The 19,504-nt window shown below is 36.7% G+C and overlaps 1 protein-coding gene across 1 annotated transcript in view; it reads left to right on the top strand.

Annotated features, from left to right (window-relative positions):
* The window catches only part of LOC131592129 (semaphorin-3A), a 160,706-nt gene that overhangs the window by 115,732 nt on the left and 25,470 nt on the right, over positions 1 to 19,504 (top strand). Inside the window, exons 7-11 of the mRNA XM_058863413.1 lie at positions 10,757 to 10,899; positions 12,033 to 12,147; positions 12,239 to 12,308; positions 13,391 to 13,535; positions 18,687 to 18,906. Of these exons, the coding sequence (XP_058719396.1) occupies positions 10,757 to 10,899; positions 12,033 to 12,147; positions 12,239 to 12,308; positions 13,391 to 13,535; positions 18,687 to 18,906 (693 nt within the window). The remainder of the gene's footprint in view (positions 1 to 10,756; positions 10,900 to 12,032; positions 12,148 to 12,238; positions 12,309 to 13,390; positions 13,536 to 18,686; positions 18,907 to 19,504) is intronic.

The raw sequence follows: 19,504 nt of genomic DNA on the forward strand, positions 1-19,504 counted from the left end.
AAGGTGGGTCTTAAATTTGATTTTTTAAACATTAAAAGTGCTTTTACATACCATATGGTAAAAAAAAACAAAACAAAAACAAAAGTATGGTAAAGTGACATCTAAGAAGTGGAAGTATGAAGGTGACCACCAGCTAATAGTTGATGGTCAGAAGCAGTGAATGTCATAGATGATGTGATGGTGTACAGATAACATACATTGTTATTGAAATGTGATAAGAATCTCAATATCAGTCTCAAATGTAACGGTGTTGTCCAAAAAACTGTTGAGAGTGACCCACCAAAATTGAGGCTGATAAGCCTTTTTTAGCCTTTTTTCTGCTGTTCTGAGATCACTGTATCACTGCTGTCTGTAGGTTGAATGTTTCTGTTAGTAAGGCAGAGCTGCCTTGTAGTATGTGGTACCTGTTTCAAAGGGAAGGGTTAAACTGTAAATCTTTGAGACTACCATTTATTGTACAACATCCGGCAGAATTTGGTGTTCCAGAGCACTTAGAGCTGCCACAAACACACTCTGTGTAAATGAAGACAAAATAGTTCCCTGTCTGATTTACCTTTTAAAATGATAAGCTGGCTGGTGTTTTTGCTAGGTTCCTGGATTATGGAAAAGAGTATTTTTAACATACCTTTATATATATAAATTTAATTTCCTTTTGGTAGGCTTTAAAGATTTCTGTTCAGATAAGTACAGCAAGATTTGTAGGAAGATTTTGTTAGAGAATTTGGTTTAAGAAGAAACAATATAACCTTTAAGAGACAGCTTTTTTACAAATGATCATTCAGAAAAAGCAGGACAAAAGTTACTTTGAAGACTGAATTACATATTTTTTCCATTCACTGCACAGGTTTTATAAAATAGTTACAGGCATTCAGTGAAAATCTATCTGTGAATATTGCCACATATCTGAGGATTGGTGTTTATTGATTTTTTTACTGCTGTTTGAGCATAATTCAATATCCTTGTAAGTCAGAAGTGTTCTGCTTATGTCAGTGAGATTATTCATATTTCCTGAGCTCTATAATAAGATTTGTTACACTGTAAAATTTGGGTAGTCATGGGGCACAGCCCTCTTCTGTTACCCACTCCTTCAGTCTCTGTGTCCTGTTCTCCCATTTCTCTAAAGCAACTTCCAGTAAGGGCAGAAAAAAGCTGCATGGGAGAGGAAGGTACAAAACCTTTCTATTTGGTATTTTACATGGACTTGTGAGTCATCAGCTTTTTCACAAGATTGTGTAAATGGGTTGTCATTATCAATATTCAGTTCTGTTCCAAGTCTGACATATTGTCAGCTTTAATATTTTGTGCCAGACCTGTTGGTAGAAAGCATTATTTTTAAAAAAAAAATCCAGTTTCCCATTTATTACAGTGCCTATATTTTTACTGAATTTCTTTCTTTTATTACATTTTAAACTTTCTGCCAATTCCTCTTCATGTGATTTATGTAACACAAGCTAGCGTGCTGCAATCCTCCCTCACTGCTTTTAAGAAACACAAGAAATTTGAGTCTGACCAATGAAATTTTCATTCTTAAAAGTCACAGAAATTACTCAAGTATTTTTGAAGTGCTGTCAGTGAATAATAATAAAAATAGTAGTAATAAAAATTAAAATAGTAAAAATAAAAAAAAAAGGTTTGCTTGTACAGAATTAAAGTATAAACCAATGGAACAATGTTTGAGAAGAAAAGCTTTCTGACAGTCCAGGTACTGTTGCAAAACTTTTTTATCTGTAGCAACTTCACAATTTTCATCTCATCTGTGCTATCAGATACTTTTTTTTTTCTTTTTCAATGAACAGAATGAAGTTTCACATCAACAATAAATGAGTACATTATTTCAGTTGTGTAAAACCCTGTTAATACCTTATGTTGACTGAAGCTAGATTAAGTTGGAAACACATAGTGCTCACGTGACTACTGAAAGAGGTTGTCATAACTGATGCTATCACACTGAATACCTCAGATTGTGCTAAGGGGTTTTGCTTCCTCTTACAGATGCCTTATTGCATTTTGTGTTGCTGTGCTTCATTGACACATGAGCTAAAACCAGTCATGCATCCAACCCTTGCCTCAGTCTTTGCTGCCATCCCTCATTAATCCTACTTTAATGGATTTTGTGTCAAGTTGCTTTACACTAGCTGTAAAAGTTCATCATACCAACAAAATGCGTCTTGTAGTTTGACAAAATTACCTCAGTTCTTTAGTCAAATCTAAAGGATTTAACAAAGAAATTAAATTACAGGAGATAGGAAAGGTTAGGAAATTGCTGCAAGAGAGTTCTCTTCTGCATGACTCCTTGGGAACTGGTGTGGGCTGCTGATCATTTCCAAATGAATGAACATCCCTCACTGAGAGCTGAGACTATGGTAGGGTCCTGCCCAGTTTTTGATGTGACATCAGGGAGGAGGGTTGTTTTTTTTACACAACCCCTTCCACGCACTTCAAATTGAACCTGGCAGTACAAAATTTGGAGTTTTTCTTCCTGTTTTCAAAATAGATTATTTTTGAGACAGAGGACATTTTTTCTCAATTTTTAGGCAGAAGAAAGTAATATTTCTGTGAGCAAATGGTTCTGGAGACAGGGCTGTGCACGGTATGGAGCTGACAGAGAAATACTGGGAATTTAGCTTTCAGGAGACAGAGGCTGAAGATATGCTTGTCAAGCCAGTGCTGTTCAGCTTTTGCCAGTCATGCTGCTGAGGGCTGTCCCGTTTTTCCTACACTGGAATATGTTTGCCATTTGCCATGTTAATCTCCAGCTCTCAGCCAGGTATCTGATTCCTGCAAAGTGCTGCATCAGGGGCTTGGCTGCAGCATGTTCCCTCAGCCTTCAGAACACCTTCTTGTACACTTGATTTCCAGGTGACAAAGTGGAAGAGTATTCCACCAAGACATAAACACACATCTCTCGGTATTCTAAAAGGCCTGAGAAAATCACATTAATGGAGGGAAACAGAGTTTGGTTTCTGACTTCTAGGATCAATTTCCATCAACTGCTTCAGCATCTCCAGGGATTTGTGCTCCACCTGCGAATCTTCAGAGCTTACGAAAGTCAGGCCTGTAGCATGGCTCTATATGCCAAAAGTCTGTAACACCCCAAATCAGAAGCATCTTTTGTCTTCAGTGTCTCCACGCTCCACTTCCTCCCCTAATACATCACTCCTTAGCATAAAGACTCTGGTATTTAGTTCTTGTCACTCATCCAGAGCTCTAAAGATGTAGGTTACACAGTTAAAGCACAGGCTTTCTAGTGTTTTTATTTCCAAACATCAATGTCAAAAATTTCAGATAAATGACTGAGAAAGGAAGAAACAGCTCTTAGCTGGAACTCATTACCTTTAAGAATACAGAAAATTGAGATTATAGTATTCCTGAATACCATGCAGACAATGTGCTGCAAGCCTCACTTTCTTTTCTGTGATGGACACTAGTTTTCTCAGTTTCCCAATTACTCTCTCTGAGGGACGAGTAAATAAGTTTAAAATTAATAGTGTTGATAGATACACAACAACCTTAAAACACAGTCAGTAATGGAAAAGAGGTGTTAATTTTGCTTGTTGTTCTGTAAGGAGATAATAATCACCTCTTTTAAATTAAATAGGGTGGATAGATCATAAACATTGTTTTGTGAGAAATCTAATTTATGTTGAGCATTAAGCTATAATTTTACTGAACTTTTATATACACTTTTCTTCACCATATAATTAGTCTTTAACAGGGAATCAAAACTATTGTTGTCTCTTTAGAACAAAGACTTCAGAAACTGATAATTGCATCAGAGATCATTTTCTCCATTCTCTTTCCTGTGAGAGCTAAAATGTTATTCCCAAGATACGTTCATGCTGAATTATGCCTCTAAGGCAGAGGAGATGAGGGATCTTGGGGTGGTGGCATTTTCTTGGCAGGTATTCAGGGACTCATTTACTCTACTCTAGAGGTGCTGAGCACCCCAAACTAAGGCTCTTACTGTCATTTGGCCCTGCAGCACTGCCAGCCCCTGGGAGGGCACCCAAGTCCCCAGCCTGGCCTGGCCAAGGTTTCACTCCTGCTTGCTGCACCCAGCATGGAGCTTGAATGCTTTAGGATGTTACAACACACTTGCCCTTTTTTGGTTTTGTCTCAAATACAGATCAATAATTCCTTAAAAAACCCTATCATTTAAATTCAGTTTTGTTGTGTCTCACAATGAGAATGATGCATGGATAACACTTATGGTCAAGTCACTGTAAAAGCCACAAGGGCTAGACTCCTGTTGCTGTGTATGTAAGTGTACCATTGAGATGTAGAAGAATTTGCATGTGTAAAAACATGGTGTGTTTTTTTTAGTGCACATCTCTTTGCATGTTACATTGCTGCTGCACTCATGTATTGAAATGACAGAAGAGTGATATGTTGTTGCTACTTTTAATACCTTTCATCCTTGAAAGTCTGTAATCTCTTTATGTCACACAAGTCACCACTGAAGCATAGCAGTTGGATTCTACAGAAGAAAGGTTTGTTGGTTTGAGGTTGTTTCTTTTTTTTTTTAATTATGAAGAATTTGGAATAAAATTTAAAAAAAATAAAAATCACTATTGAAATTAAAAGAACTCTTAGTTAAACATTACACTTATTAGTGTGTTTTATAGTGTCTCACTAAAGTTGCATTTACTAATCTTTGAAAAATTGATAAAAAACAGGATATTGCTTCTAAGAAGGAGAAACTAGCTGACGCAACTAATGCACTACTCTAAGATCATCTTGACTCAAAGATAAACCGCTTGATAAGTGTCATCAGTCTTTAAAACTCTTTCTGATGGGAATTTCCATTGCAAAATCAGTGAGGGACCATAGGGCTTCTTACCTTGTAATAGCTGCTGACAGCTTGATCATGCATGGCTTGCATGCCACACATCCTCCTGACTTTGTAAACATCATATTTAAATGACATCTGTACTCTGTGGTCTGTCCTTTCTATGTTAGCATCTGACAATAAGTTACCACAAAACCCTCATATTAGCTCCATAATAGCCACAAAGTTATCCCTTGTGCAAACAGCATTCCTGCTTTGTGGATGTGGTCTGATGCCATCCATGTTATTGAGGAGCTTCACTAGAAGTAGTGAATCCATGACAGCTCTGCTGCATTTGCCTGAGTCAACAGCAGCAGGAAGAATGTGAAAGTTGAGGAATTTAAATGAAGGGACTTTGAGAGAACACCGCTAAAAGCTTTGGTGTTTTGTAAACTACATTTGAGTGTGTAAAACCACAAACCATCTTAGCTCTCTCATCACCACATATTAACAGCTTTGTCCTCTGGTGACCCTGCTGAGGCAGAAGCTCTGCTCTGCACATTTGTGACTGGAGCTGCAAGTCTCCTATCTGTGGGTAGTAGGGCTCATGGTGAGAGTTGGTCCAGATTTTGTGAGGACGGTGTTTAGCTCTCTGTGCTGGGTCTCAGCGGACGGGTGCTGTACGTGGTTATGAAGTCTTGAGTAGCTGTCTATTTTTGTTGTTGTTAAATTTTTAATTTCATCTTCTTCAGTCTTCCTTTCCTCAGGGTCCCAGTCACCCTCCAGTACTTTTCATTAAATTACAGCAATTGCAGTTTTACTGAGCATAAAATTTCCCTAGTTTCCTAGAATTTTCTTGCTGTGAACTGATAAATTAGTCATTTTGACCATAAATATACAATAATAGGGGCATCCAGTTCAAACTCTTTACAAAACATTTCCTAAGAGAACTGCCCTTTGGCTTCTGTCAAGCGATGAAGAGATGACCCCAGCTTCTGTTCCATCAGCTTACTCAATCTTGACAACTAAAGGTAATTTCTGTGCCTTCAAGTTTATAGATCTTCATTAAAATGCTAATACAATTCACTTAGAAAGCCAATTTCTGACTTATTGTTTCTTGCTCTAGGGTGTGTGTGTGTATTTGTGCAGTTGTTGTTGCTAAAGAGTAACATTTGTTAAAGAATCAGTGCAGATCGATTTACCTTTGCTTTTCCTCAACCTGAAATGCTGAGACAGGCAAAACATGTTTCCATTACTTAAATAAGCAAACAATGGCAAATAAATCATAGAGGCAGCTGGACCAAGGTGTCATTTTCATAAAGAGCCAGATTTCTCAGGAAGGACAGTTTAATGGGCTGCTGCCAGTGAAATGTCTGCAGAGCTGGTAATTGCAGGGGGGCACACAAAGTGGTGTACAAAGGTGTCATGTGGGATCTGAGAAGTAGCACCCACAGCCAAGACAACTGGGAAAAGGAGACTGAAAAAGGTGTGGACTTTAATAATTTGCTTCTTAAAGGCTGATTGTTTTAAATAAAAACCTAAGTTTTTATTTTTAGCTTGTTCACTTTGGCTGCAAGATCAGAGAAGTGTTTTTAGCTGTAATTTTATTTTGATCGCGTTTATGCTGTGGCTTTGTTTCTCTTTTGATCATGCTTAAACACGTTTCAGAAATGTTTGTTTGATGTATGCTGTTTCTTAAAGCAGTCTTCCACATTGTCTGCCTGTGTTTTTTAAAAGCAATGAATCATTGCAAAATATTCGCTGTCAAATTATTTCTTGAATCCATTTTCCCAAAACAAGCTTTCTGGACTTTTAGCCAATGGGAGACTGCTTTCAAACAAGAAAGTGTTGAACTGTTGTAACAGCATTTTTGAGGGCTACATGGATTGGCGCCAGTTTTTGGGTAGCAGAATATTCCATAATTCATATTCAGAAATTTGAAATAACTCCATCTACCCCCAATAGCTGCAGTGCACTGACTTTTACAATTGTTACTGGTGGGTTTGAATCAAAATCCTACTTCCCATTCAGTAAAACTTGCTTGAAGTTCATTTCAGCATTTCTTTTGTGGCTGTGTTGAATGTATGAAATAGGTCAACCCTGACTGAATTATTTTAAACTTCCCATGGGGACCCCTTGATACCAAACCTGTTTAATTTTGCAGGGTAAGGCAGGGCAGTTTCAATACTTGAGCATACACATTCATGGATGACATTCTCTCTTCTGCTGCATGGGTGAGCAATTAGGGGAGTCAAGGAGAAGTCCCTAATTCCCTCATCTGTGGATATCTCCCTTCCAATCCTCAAAGAAGAGCAATAAAAAAGTGCTGTGCAGTCCATGGAGAGGGCTGTGTTGCGTGACTGCTGGCCATCTGGCTGATTGATTCATCAGGACCCTCAGCAGCCAGTAGAGAGCATGGTCTGAAGCCCTGGGGTTGAATGCAAGTGTGCATCAAGCCTCAGGCAAGTCAAACATCCCCTGTGCTTGTGAAACAATAAAGAACACACTATAGATCACTGGTTCTTAGCTTTATAACCCATGAAATTACCAACCACTTTTTTCTCCCTCTTCCCACACAATGGTATCATGATGTTTTTTTCTGTAACCATTACATTAATTCTGAGCAGAAATTAATCTATTTCTATGTGCAACAGAACACATGTAGCCTGCTCTTCATTTATTTGGTTCACTGCATAGACATGCAAGCACCACCATGTAACAAGAGCAAGGACCCTATAACATGAAGAACCACTCTTATTGACTAAAACATATCGATTAAACTAGATGGAAAAAACAATCGGAGGTGTGCTCAGTAAGAAACATCAGTGTTGTTCAAGAAAAGCTGGTCCATGATGGACAATGGACATGTTTCTGATATGGGGTTGTGTGCCTACTTAATTTGCAGGGATGTAGTCAGTTAGGATTATTAATCACTCATTGAAAATCTGAATCCATCTCAGATGAGCACCATGAAGAAGTGTATGGGAATCATACTCACACATGCTCTAGCAGCAACATTAATTTTTTCTGCCTGCCTCACAACCCTCTTCTCTGCTATCACTCTGACAGAATCATTTGAAATACATATTTTCAATTTATTCAACTATTTTTCTATCATTGTTGTGTCAGTCCTGCTTTAATACTGAACTGTCTTACTATCTCTGGTTCACTTGTAAAATTATGAGAGGGAAAGAAAAGAATAATAATATGCTAACTGAGGTCAAGTTTATATAACCAGTGCTATACCAGCAATATTTTTGACTCAAATGGGACTCCCCACAGTATCTTCATAGGCCAATGTAAAGTTAGATTTTTGATGCCTGATAATATAGTGATTTATTTTAGAACTTGATATCTTGTGATTTACAAAACCCATTGCGCTAGAAACAAATCATTCCACCATTTGGGAATGTGTTTAGGTTTTGGTTGAATATTATTTTTTACCCTTTTTCATTAAGACCTTAAGGAGGTAAAAACAACATACTCAGAAAAGAGGTTATCCAGATCCAGTAGCCAAGAACAGTGTCTTCTAATGGGTATCCTCTTCCTCTTATGGATCCTTCCCCAGATTGCAGTGCAGAAATTTTCAAGCTGTAACCCTTGTTTCTTGAGATTCAAGTTGCATGCAAAGCCCTAGTATATCATATAAAAAATAGTCAAGATATTATTTATCTTGGATCTGATGTCAGTGTAACTTGAAGACTATTAAATGCACCCTAGAAAGAAAGGAAGGACATTTAATAGCTTACATTACTGGAGTTTGGGGTGGAGAGCTTAAGATCTCAGATTTTTCATGTTCTCAGATGTCTAAAAATGCTTATTTTAACAGACAATAGGTGGTAGACACAATTTCACAGAGATCTGTTGTGTGGCCCATGTTGTTCAACACATTCATAAATAACCTGAAAAAGAGGTTGGATGAGAGGTTAGTTTTTTTTCACATGAACCTAAGTTATTCAGCATAGTGAGACAAAGGAAGACTGTGAATGAGCACAAAAGGATCTTATGCAACTGGGTAACTAAGCAATCAAATTAAAATTAAATTATTCTTGATGAATGATGGAGTGATAAACCATGGGGAAAAACATGAGGAAAACATGCCTATCTTCACATGTAAAAGAATGGCTATGGACAGAGCACCACCAATGAAGAGTGAGGGTCTGGGGTTACGACACTTAAATTCCATGGCAACTTCAGATTACTGTCTTGGAGCTGTAAAATCCATATCAACTGTTAGGAATTAGTAGGGGGAAAAAAAACAAAAAACCACAACATCAGAGAATTCACAAAAGAGAATTTTTAAGAGCATAGTTCATCCACATCTTGATCACTGAGCATTTTTCCAGTATAGGGATTGAGAAGAACCAAATGAAGATATTAAGATCAATGTTCAAAACACAAAATCAAAAGTCAATTTTAGTTCATTATATTTTTTAAGTGAGGAACAAATTCCAAAAGGATATGCTGAATTCTGGAAATTTGCACGGGTTCAAGAAGAAACTAGACAGATATCTGGATGAGAATTCTATTGAGCTAAGGACACAGAAAGCAACAAAGCTCAGGGAATCATTGAAAACAATTGAAGGAAGGGACTATTCTTGGAGAACATTATTTGTAATCACCATATTCTTTCTTGTCTTAAACTTCTGGACAATCTTGGAGGGTCATCTAAGCTGGTAGGGTCATCCTTCAGTATTTATATAGACGTGTATGCACCTACACACACAAATACATGAGAATATATACATATATTTATACACAGAGTACATGATAATGCACACACATGCACAAAAAATTATGCTGTATGTACTCATAATAGAAACATCTAAAATTCTATGTGCATAACCTATCAAAGTATGTTGCTTAAAAACACTGCCATCCTCAACAAGGCATTGGGTTGCACAGGTCAGCTGGAGCAAACTGGCAAAACATAGCAAAGTTCATTATATGACTATATAGCAATAAACATACACTGAAAGGATGTTAATACAGACACTAAAATAGCTTGCAATTTCACATAGGAGCAGGACTCTGAGTAGTTAAATATAGTTCACAGTTAATTATCCCAGCAGGATGTAGAATGGTTATAAAACAGATTGGTAAATCTGTTGGATATGCCTTCTTTTTCCAAATATAGTGAAAGATACCAGCTGAAGTATCTCTGTAAAATGCAGCAATGAGCCAGATGCACCACTGGTATGAATTTATTGATGTGAATTCTATAAAATTCTCTCTCCCTAAACTTCTTTATGGTATTTTTCATGTAACCTATTGGTATGTCCACATTTATGTATTTTCATTTGTTGATGTATCTTTTTTACCACCAAATAAAGTTGTCACTCTAATCATTAAGAAATAAAGTTTATGTATATAAAAATAAAACTTTGCAAAAATGGCAAGACAAAGTATTTTGACACCTTGAATAGAAATTCTAAAATACATTTCTCTTCTGAAAAGATGAAAAAAATTTGGGAATTTGGGGTATCATGTGGAAGTAGTATCAATCAAAATGTGTTTATCAACTTAACTTTTTTTAACAATAATGCACTAAAAATTCTCTAGGTGTAAAGTATTTTTTTTAATTGACAAAATGAAAACTACATTTGTCTCCGTAATTCTTTCATTTTAATTGTGACTTATACAGAAAGATTAACCGAAGTCCAGACATCCAAAGAATAGGAAAAATGTCAGTAATAAATACATGGAATTATGAAACCATGCTGTAATGTTCTACAAACATTTGTAAAGAAATAAAAAGTTAATTTCTCCAATAATAAAGTTGAGATTTGTTCATTAAAAACCTGTAGCAAACACCTCTCTGTGTTAAAGATAAGAGGAATGTAAATACCTGTCACATATTAACAGGTGATGATGTGCCTCATATAGAAATATTTACCATGGGATGGAATGATTGGGTCTTGGGAAGAAAAATGACAGTTCATTCCAGTTTGTGTTGTAGTAATGTGCACAATGGCATTGTCTTCTCAGATCCCCGATTTGTCAGTGCTCACCTGATACCAGAGAGCGACAATCCAGAGGATGACAAAATCTACTTCTTCTTCCGTGAAAATGCAATTGATGGAGAGCACACTGGAAAAGCCACTCATGCCAGAATAGGGCAGATCTGCAAGGTAAGAGCATGACTTCTTGCTGTGATACTGAATGCACTTGCAAGCAATTTTAGAACCTGTGTTTTCTCACCTGTGAACTACTCAGTATTAACATGGGCATTCTACTAAAGCAGGGGTCATCCCAAGAGAAAAATAATGTGGGAATGACATGCAGAAATGAATACTGTTCCATTATTTTTTGTGCGGGAAACTTCACAAACTATGATATTTGGTTTAAAATGTTATAGATCTCTTCTGAGGCCTAGAAAGTGTCTGCAAAATATTCTTTTACAGGAATGCAATACTTCCAGGTAGGCCAAAAACATTTGAAGAAGTTGGTTATTAAATGTTAATACATTTCCATTCCCACATTAGTGAAAACCTTTAAAACAGAGGCAAAGGAAGATACCACATAATAATTGTTTAAAGCTAGCTGTAGAAATGGGCAGCCATTCCAGAGACTCTTAGTGACTGCAAGATGAATCATTTGTCCACACTGATAAATGTCCAGATGGTTTTCTGACAGACTTTCAAAAACATTTCCGCTTATGAAATTATATTTAAAAATGTTGTAGCTTTGGAAACTGTGGTGTTTGCAGTAAATTTTTCTCTTAATCCATAAGCACAACTTCAATTTACCTCCTTGAATTCCTACTTTAAAACCAATTACCCCATAAGTATGAGGTCCTTGGGACCCTTTGTTTCTACACTTTGCAGCTGTACAAGTGATCCCACTGTTCTGGCATTTTTGTTTACTTTGTTCCATTCCAAGTTTCATTTCTACTTCGTTGCTACCCAGTAGAGCATAATAAACACCCTCAGCTTTTCCAGGACATGGCAGACTGGGAGCTTTGGAGTAAGATATTCTGCCCATTTCTTTTTTATCAATGTTATGTATGTAATAAAGGTATATAAAGATATTTGAGGATTTTGATTTTTAAATTGTAGACTAGTAAAAAATATGACACAATACAATGTAAAATAAAAATAATTCAGATTCTGTCTTTGCAACATAACGTTGCTTTTGTATGTACATTTTTTCCTCTCTTGTTTTCTCAAAATGTCATCTTATTTATTGTATTTTCTCTGTACTCTGTTTATACTTTAAACAAAGACTGTTGCTAAATATTAATGCAAAATACTTTTGTTACTAGAATGACTTTGGTGGACACAGGAGCCTTGTTAACAAATGGACAACTTTCCTCAAAGCCCGTCTGATTTGTTCTGTACCAGGACCCAATGGCATTGACACACACTTCGATGAACTACGTAAGTGGCAGAAATGGCTGGAATATGGAAATGTCTTCAGGTATTATCTGTATCAATTTAACCTAATTTTCTTTTCTTGTTATTGCTACAGAGGATGTGTTCCTAATGAACTCAAAAGACCCTAAAAATCCAATAGTCTATGGAGTGTTTACAACATCCAGGTACAGAGCATATCGTTTTACTTGCATGGAAACATGGGTGGCTGTTTATTTTAAAGAGGTCTCTTTGTTGAAAGTGTTTTTTAAAAAAACACAAAATTTTCTTAACCTTTGAACTGAGAAGTCAGTGGCAGTAAGAAGTAATGAATTAGGTTTCTTTCTTATGAACAATGTACATCATCACTCTGAAGGTAGCAAACACAAAGACTGCCAGTTTCTCAGGCTATTCTTGCCACTGAATTGGCTTTTTATAGCAGGGATCAGCATTTGTAGCCCTTTCCACACAGATTTGGAAAAAGAACACAAGCGTAAATAAACTTGTTTAGGGGCAGTGTAGAATAGAAAATCTGTGGAGTGAGAAACTGGCTAGTCAAAGAGATATTAGTAAAAATATTGCTGAAATCTGGAAAGTCTTATGATCTTTCTAAAGTTCTCTTATTGAATCACATGTAACTGTGACTTGAATGTTTTTTTTTTAACATTGTGCTTTCACAAAGAACAAAAGATACTTGTAGCTTTGGCCTGAGGAAAGGTTTGCAGTACTGGTTGTATTGCCACATTATCTGTGAAGGAAACAAGTTCTAGTTTCTAAACAGAAAGAATGTTTTTAGTGATACCAGGCATAGAAGAAGGAGATTTACGAGTCCTCACTGTCTTCTGTAAAAAATGTCAGGGCAAGAAACAACACTGAAGTTTACATTTGTGCTGCCCAAGTGATGGAAGAGACTGCTAAAAAAAAAAAAAAATAGAAAAATGTGGAGTGTAGGAAAGAATTGAATAGTTCTCTAGGGAAAGCCTTACTGAAATTTACTCAAATTTGGGCTTTGGCCTTCTGGGGACAAGATGTTTTAAATAGTGAAATAGCAGCCATCTGCTTAGGAAAATGTCTGGGAGATCGTATCAGTTTTGCTGAACTTTCACAGGAGGTGAGTGAGGATTGCTCTGGGAGCATGTCAGAGGTTTGATAATCAGCACATGCAATAAATTAGAAAACATCAAGCTGCTATTCCCACAGCTCTAGCACTTGATTAAATCGACTGATAATTTAAAGAAACTGATTTGATTTCTTCTCCTCTCATTTCCAGCAATATCTTCAAGGGATCAGCAGTGTGTATGTACAGCATGACTGATGTGAGGAGGGTATTTCTTGGTCCCTACGCCCACCGAGATGGCCCCAACTACCAGTGGGTTCCCTACCAAGGGCGAGTGCCATACCCACGGCCAGGAACTGTAAGTACCCCAAGAAAACTGAACTGGGCAAACCATGGAAGAAAATTTCACACTTTACATAGCCCTTGAGCTGGTATCCAGGAAAGAAACTGACACAGATAATGAAATGGATAGAATGGCAGAAGGGAAAACTAACAGTTCCTCCAGGTCCAGAATGTACTTGTTTTCTTGTAACATGAAACTGCAGTAACATCTTCACTTGGATTTTAATTTTGGCATGCATATTAACAACTTCAAAAGAAGTTTTGATAATGTCTGGAGAATTTTACTGAAAGTGAAGTATTTCTTAAATTGTATTGCATTATCCTTTCCATGGAATTTGTGTTTTTTCCCCAAATATTGGCTGAGCCATTCTTAGTGAGAATGAATGGAAAACAGAGGATTTTCCTGACTGTTAGGAACTTTCAGTCAACATTAAATCTAGGACAGTGAAACATATTTCTGAAATAGATGATAGAATGACTACAATAGTTTCTAACTTCCACTGGGATTTTTTAAAAATGTCTGCTTTTACATGATTCTCTGTTTCTAGTTTATAAATTACTAAAGCTGTCCAGTAGTCTGTGAAGATGGGACATTTATGAAACTAGCGCTAATTGTACACATTGGGGTCGCTCCTTAGTTTGTATAAGTCAGCTTGTCCCATTTATGTTGAGAAATGTCATTGCAGAAGATTAAATACATATGTACACATGTGTACATATAAAGGTATATATGTAAATAATATATATATATCTGCAACATTCTTCTAAAAGTCTTCTTAAATATAAGGCACAACATGAAAGCAGGAATTACTTTGCTTCTTTCGTTCATCATATTTTGAATTTTTCTCTGGTATGTTTGAAATCATCCTTTCAAATCTGATCTTTCAACTGATATATATGCTCAGCTGATGAAGATTACTTCCTAAGTAAAAGAAAACAGTGGCTCCCTGACAGCTGGATTCCTCAGCACTCCTCACTCATTTGCAGCATCTGAAAGAGTTTCTGATTTTTTACAGTTAAAATACAAGCTCTGCAGCATAAAAGAGGTTTCATTTCTCATCCAATGGTGAACTTTTTTTTCCCACTTACTACAAAGTTCTATTGTTTTACAATTCTGTAGGAAATGTGAATGAGTAGATATTTTTGGTGTTTCTTGTACAGGTATTCTCACCTTTTCAGTTTAACAGATTTAGTGTTCATTATTTTGTTTCTTTATATTCCTCTTTGATTCCAGCATCGGTTAACCATTCTGAGCAAAACCAGGTAGTAGATATTATGTAGAACTATGGACAATGAAGAATGTTGCATGTTTCTGTTACAAAAATAGACTGAGATAAAGAGCTGACTACTGCACACAGGCTCTGTTGCATTTGTTCCTCTGCAGAGATCAGATGCAGCTCTGTTGAGATTCCAAATGCTCAGCTCAAGTATTTGCTCTTGAGACTGGTAGTTGTGTGTCCTGAAACACAGTTCAGGCCTCAGTTCTGCCTGGAGATTGCTCCAAGATTTCTCTGAGAGTCTTGATCTGTGTTGCATGTGAGGAAAGAATAACTAGATCAATTTCCCCAGAATAAGCAGAAAAAGAAAGACCAGAACTCAGCCTTTAAGTGGTGAAGTGAGCTAAGACACAGAAGCCTTTGTCAAATTAAGGAAATGCAGTTAGCTTACAGATGCTTTCATTTCTGGCTAGCCTATCAGAATGAATGGAATTTACCTTTAAGATTTCATTATAAAATGCTTTTATTAAGATTCACAAACTGCAGAGATATTCAGCTTCCACCATAAGCTGATTTCTTACCTAAAGGCAAATGTGATCCCAAATTTTACAGGTCTGCTTAGCCCTGCTGATGTAGTACAGGAGGCCATGCCGCTGTAAATGTTAGAGTGGCTGAGGCCAGCAGTTTGTCCTAGCCCAATGCCAGTGACTCTCTAATCCTGGGTTCTGCCACTTTGAAAAAAGAGGAGTGTCTTCACAGTTGCTAAAATCATTCTGTCGTATTAAAAGGATAAAACTGAATTTTAAAATGAGGTTCATTTCTGGCTGGAAATAAGCTTTTTGTTTATAAATTGATAAAGTTGTGTGTACTTTCAATGATTTGAAGATCTGTTGAGAAAAAAGAAGAAAAAGATTTTTGAAGTTCTTTAGATGTCAGACCTTTGGAGTCCTTTTCCAAGAAATGCAGAAAGAGATGGGAGAAAAATACCTGATCTTCTTACAGTAATTCGTTTCAAGATTGCACTGCAGTTAAACAATGCTGAATTATCTCAGGAATTTAATAGGTGAGGTGCCAGTAAACTTCTTGAGCATCTGGTGATTTGCCCAATATGAGTAAAAGAAAAGTAAATGGTTTTTGAAAAACCTGAAAGCTTTGTAAACAAAGCTAGATCAGCTTCGCGTGTAACAAAGAAGTTGCCAGAATTTTTCCTGTAAGACTTTCCTATAGACTTGGTTTGGTTTTGGTTATTTGTTTTTGGGGTTTTTTTTTTAAACTTTTTAAAAATATCTGAGAGAGGAGGGAGGACTTTTGTGTATACGTCTTTTTAACTCAGGTACCTCATCCTGAATTCCTATCTGACTTTCTCTGAATTCAGCTGTAGAGCTCAGGTTTTCTCTCCTTCATGGCACCGAGAGTCATGCCCAAAGAGCTTTTTCTTCCTACCAAAATGTAGATATTGATCTTTTCTGTTGGATTTCTTACTGGGCCTAGTCCAGATAATGCACTGTAAACTTCACATGTAAAGACACAGGCCTACAGTAATTTTTTTATTCTCAGAAAAGCAGGGGATCCAAGGAGTAATAGGGGTCTCAGAATTGAGAGTCCTATTCAAACACACAGAATTATGACTCTAATTCTAGTTTTATGAATTTTCTGTGCAAAGTATGTCTTGGTCCGTAGAATGATAGAGAATTGGAAGGGAACCACAAGGGTCAATGAGTCCAACTCCTGGCTCTGAACAGAGCAGCCCCAAGAATGACACCATGTGCCTGAGAGCATTGTCCAAATGCTTCCTGAGCTCTGGCACTCTTGGTGCTGTGACCATTTCCCTGGGCAGCTTGTTTCATGCAAGTAAAATCCTTTGTTAGAAAATGAGCCAAAAAGTAAATATTCAAGCAGTTGAAACACAGCTGAAATTCATTTGTCTAAAATTGAAATCAATGTTCATTTTGTATTTTTTTCAGTGTTTGCTCAGCTGCAATTAACAATACTTAGTTCTTGTGTAGTGATTTTTATACATAGAGTACTTCACAGCTATTATCTAATTAATTGTTATCTAACTAAGCCAAGCAATAAGCATTGAATTGTAGTTAGAGTATTAATTGAGATGTAAATCAAACTTAAAATTGAAATGTAGTATTTGAAGCACTACTTTTGAGACATACAATGCTTTGGTCAATAATTATGGAAATTCCATCTGATTTTCTCTTTGCAATATTTTTGTACAAAAGAGCAAGAACATCGAATAATAAGAAAAAGGTTAAAAAAATCTTGAAAAAATAAAATAGATAGCAAGATTTACTTTCTGCTTTGTCTGCTCCATATGATTTAATCAAATATTCTTCTTCCCTCTATTCTTCTTTTCCATACAAACAGAATGCAGGAATTTGCTTACTAACAAATATGCCAGCAAAGGGACAATTTACACTCTATATGTCCATGCTGGAAGCATCTCTTTGCTGAGTATAGCAACTACTCTTTTTGACAACATTGATTTTTAAATTTAATTTCTGTTGAATTATTAATAATTTGGATCAAGGTGATAGCAAAGACAATTGATTTCTTCTGTTGAGCATCCTTCAAGGTCTGAATTCTTGCTTAATAAGATCGTGTCCAATAGGTTTTTAGTTTAAGTGGAAGGTATTTTATTCCTGGATATAAAGGGCAAATTATCTTGGGCATTTTAACACCAGTTGTTTGTATTTGAAGTTCAAATACTGCAAAAAAAATATTTTCAGCTGGGATTCTGTGTTTTATATGTCTTCAAGAGTTATCTGAACAGATCTGCAGTTGGGGTCACCAAGATCTTTTGAGAAGTATTTTTGGCCTGGTGTCATTGTGACTCGTTTTCTTCACCCATTCAACAATACTAATATGTTATTAATGCTTATGTTAATGTCACAGCTAACTGTTCATATAATACTTACCAATTCCACAGAAGAGATGAGGGCAAATGGTGGTGATCAGCCACAGTTCTTGAGTCTCCTGATGGGGATATGTAATAGCTGAAAGTGGAGGAATACTTTCGTGGCTACCAACACCATGGTGTTACCTCTCCTTTCCTTTCCAGCCTCTGGATTCTGCTTACAGTGGGAGAACGTAAGCTAAATGTGAAAAGTAGAACCCTGTGGTTCTCACAGATGAGATACAAACCTGTCTGGCCTGCCTCTGGGCATATACAGGGGAAAAGTGAGTCTTTTCTGTCTCACGTCATGGGACCCGATTCATCCCAATGGGACACCAACTGTTCTGTCTCTGTGAGGAGTTATTGCAGTTCCTTAATGGGACTCGTCTCACCTAAGAGTTCACGTGGACAGTATGATGAGTAATGCTCAGAGAAAGCTTTCTTTAGAATCAGAGGGGATAAAAAAAAGATACATTTAAGACATGACTCACTATATTTGATTTAGTGTAACAGGATCCACATTATCGGGCCTACGTGGAGGACAGAGTTGTTGAGACAAGATGGGGTTTGAAAAGTCAGTAGAACAGGGCATTGTCCCAGGATTTAAGGATTTGGTTCCTCACACAGAGATTTGGACTTATAGTCAGCTTCTGAAGACAATACTTTGAAACAAAGATGACGGCATAATTAATTAATTTTGTGTTGTATACATAACTAAATACTGAATTCCTTTCCTTGTATTGAATGATTTAGATATCTTGGGATTTCTTCCTTCTGATAATTAAAGACTAATACTAATCACAATTGGACTTAAAAGCCTTGTGCACTGAAAAGAAATAAGAAAAGTGATGAGGATCATTTGCATTCTCGTAATCATACTGGTTTAAATCCAAAATAAATTAAAAAATAGAGACTGTGAGTGACAGAATTAACTTTCACTGTCTGTCACAAAATACTTAGATTCCCTGACATATTTATTTATAGACTGTCATAGATAGGATGATAAATAATGAAATGTAAAACATTTCCTTTTTTTTATTTCTAGTGTCCCAGTAAAACATTTGGAGGTTTTGATTCCACCAAGGACCTTCCTGATGAAGTTATCACATTTGCCAGAAGTCATCCTGCCATGTACAACCCCGTATTCCCCATCAACAACCGTCCAATCATGATTAAAACAGACGTGGATTACCAGTTCACACAGATCGTGGTAGATCGAGTAGACGCGGAAGATGGCCAGTATGATGTGATGTTCATTGGCACAGGTGAGAGGCCTTGAATCTACACGGTATGCTCTTCCAGGACTGATGGAAACCTAGAGCAGATAAAAATTCATACTCTGAAAGACAGAACAATGACTGAACAGTGTAAACCTGTGAAAATTTGGGGCAGGACCCAAAGTTGTGCATGTGGGGAGGTCTTTGTTGCAAACATTCAGTTACAGGTCAGGCCATAGCCTGCACAGTTTAATTCTTTAGGAGCTTTGCCAATTGGATTAAGATCAAACCACCTTCTTTCCAGCTACTTCTAATAGGGATTTTTATTAGAAATGTCTTGCCTTATTAATTATAATTTAGTATTAAAATGAGGAGTTTAAGGTACCCATTTTGGAGTGCAGCATAAAAAGTATTAATGTGAATGAGGCAAATATCCAGGTATGGTAAAAGTCTTTTGTGCCTTTCAAGTATTTCAAATATTGCCTTAAGATGCTCAGCTCTTCATCCAAGAGAGTGCATCATTTTACTTACATGAAGATATCTGGCACAAATGGAGTGTTTTCAGTAGAGCTGGTATTCAAATAGAAAGATGATATCCTTTCCAAAGCATTTGCAGAATCATACAGCTTGGGCATCTTAGAGAATT

This window comes from Poecile atricapillus, chromosome W (genome assembly GCF_030490865.1).
Source record: "Poecile atricapillus isolate bPoeAtr1 chromosome W, bPoeAtr1.hap1, whole genome shotgun sequence".
Classification (NCBI taxonomy): domain Eukaryota; kingdom Metazoa; phylum Chordata; class Aves; order Passeriformes; family Paridae; genus Poecile; species Poecile atricapillus.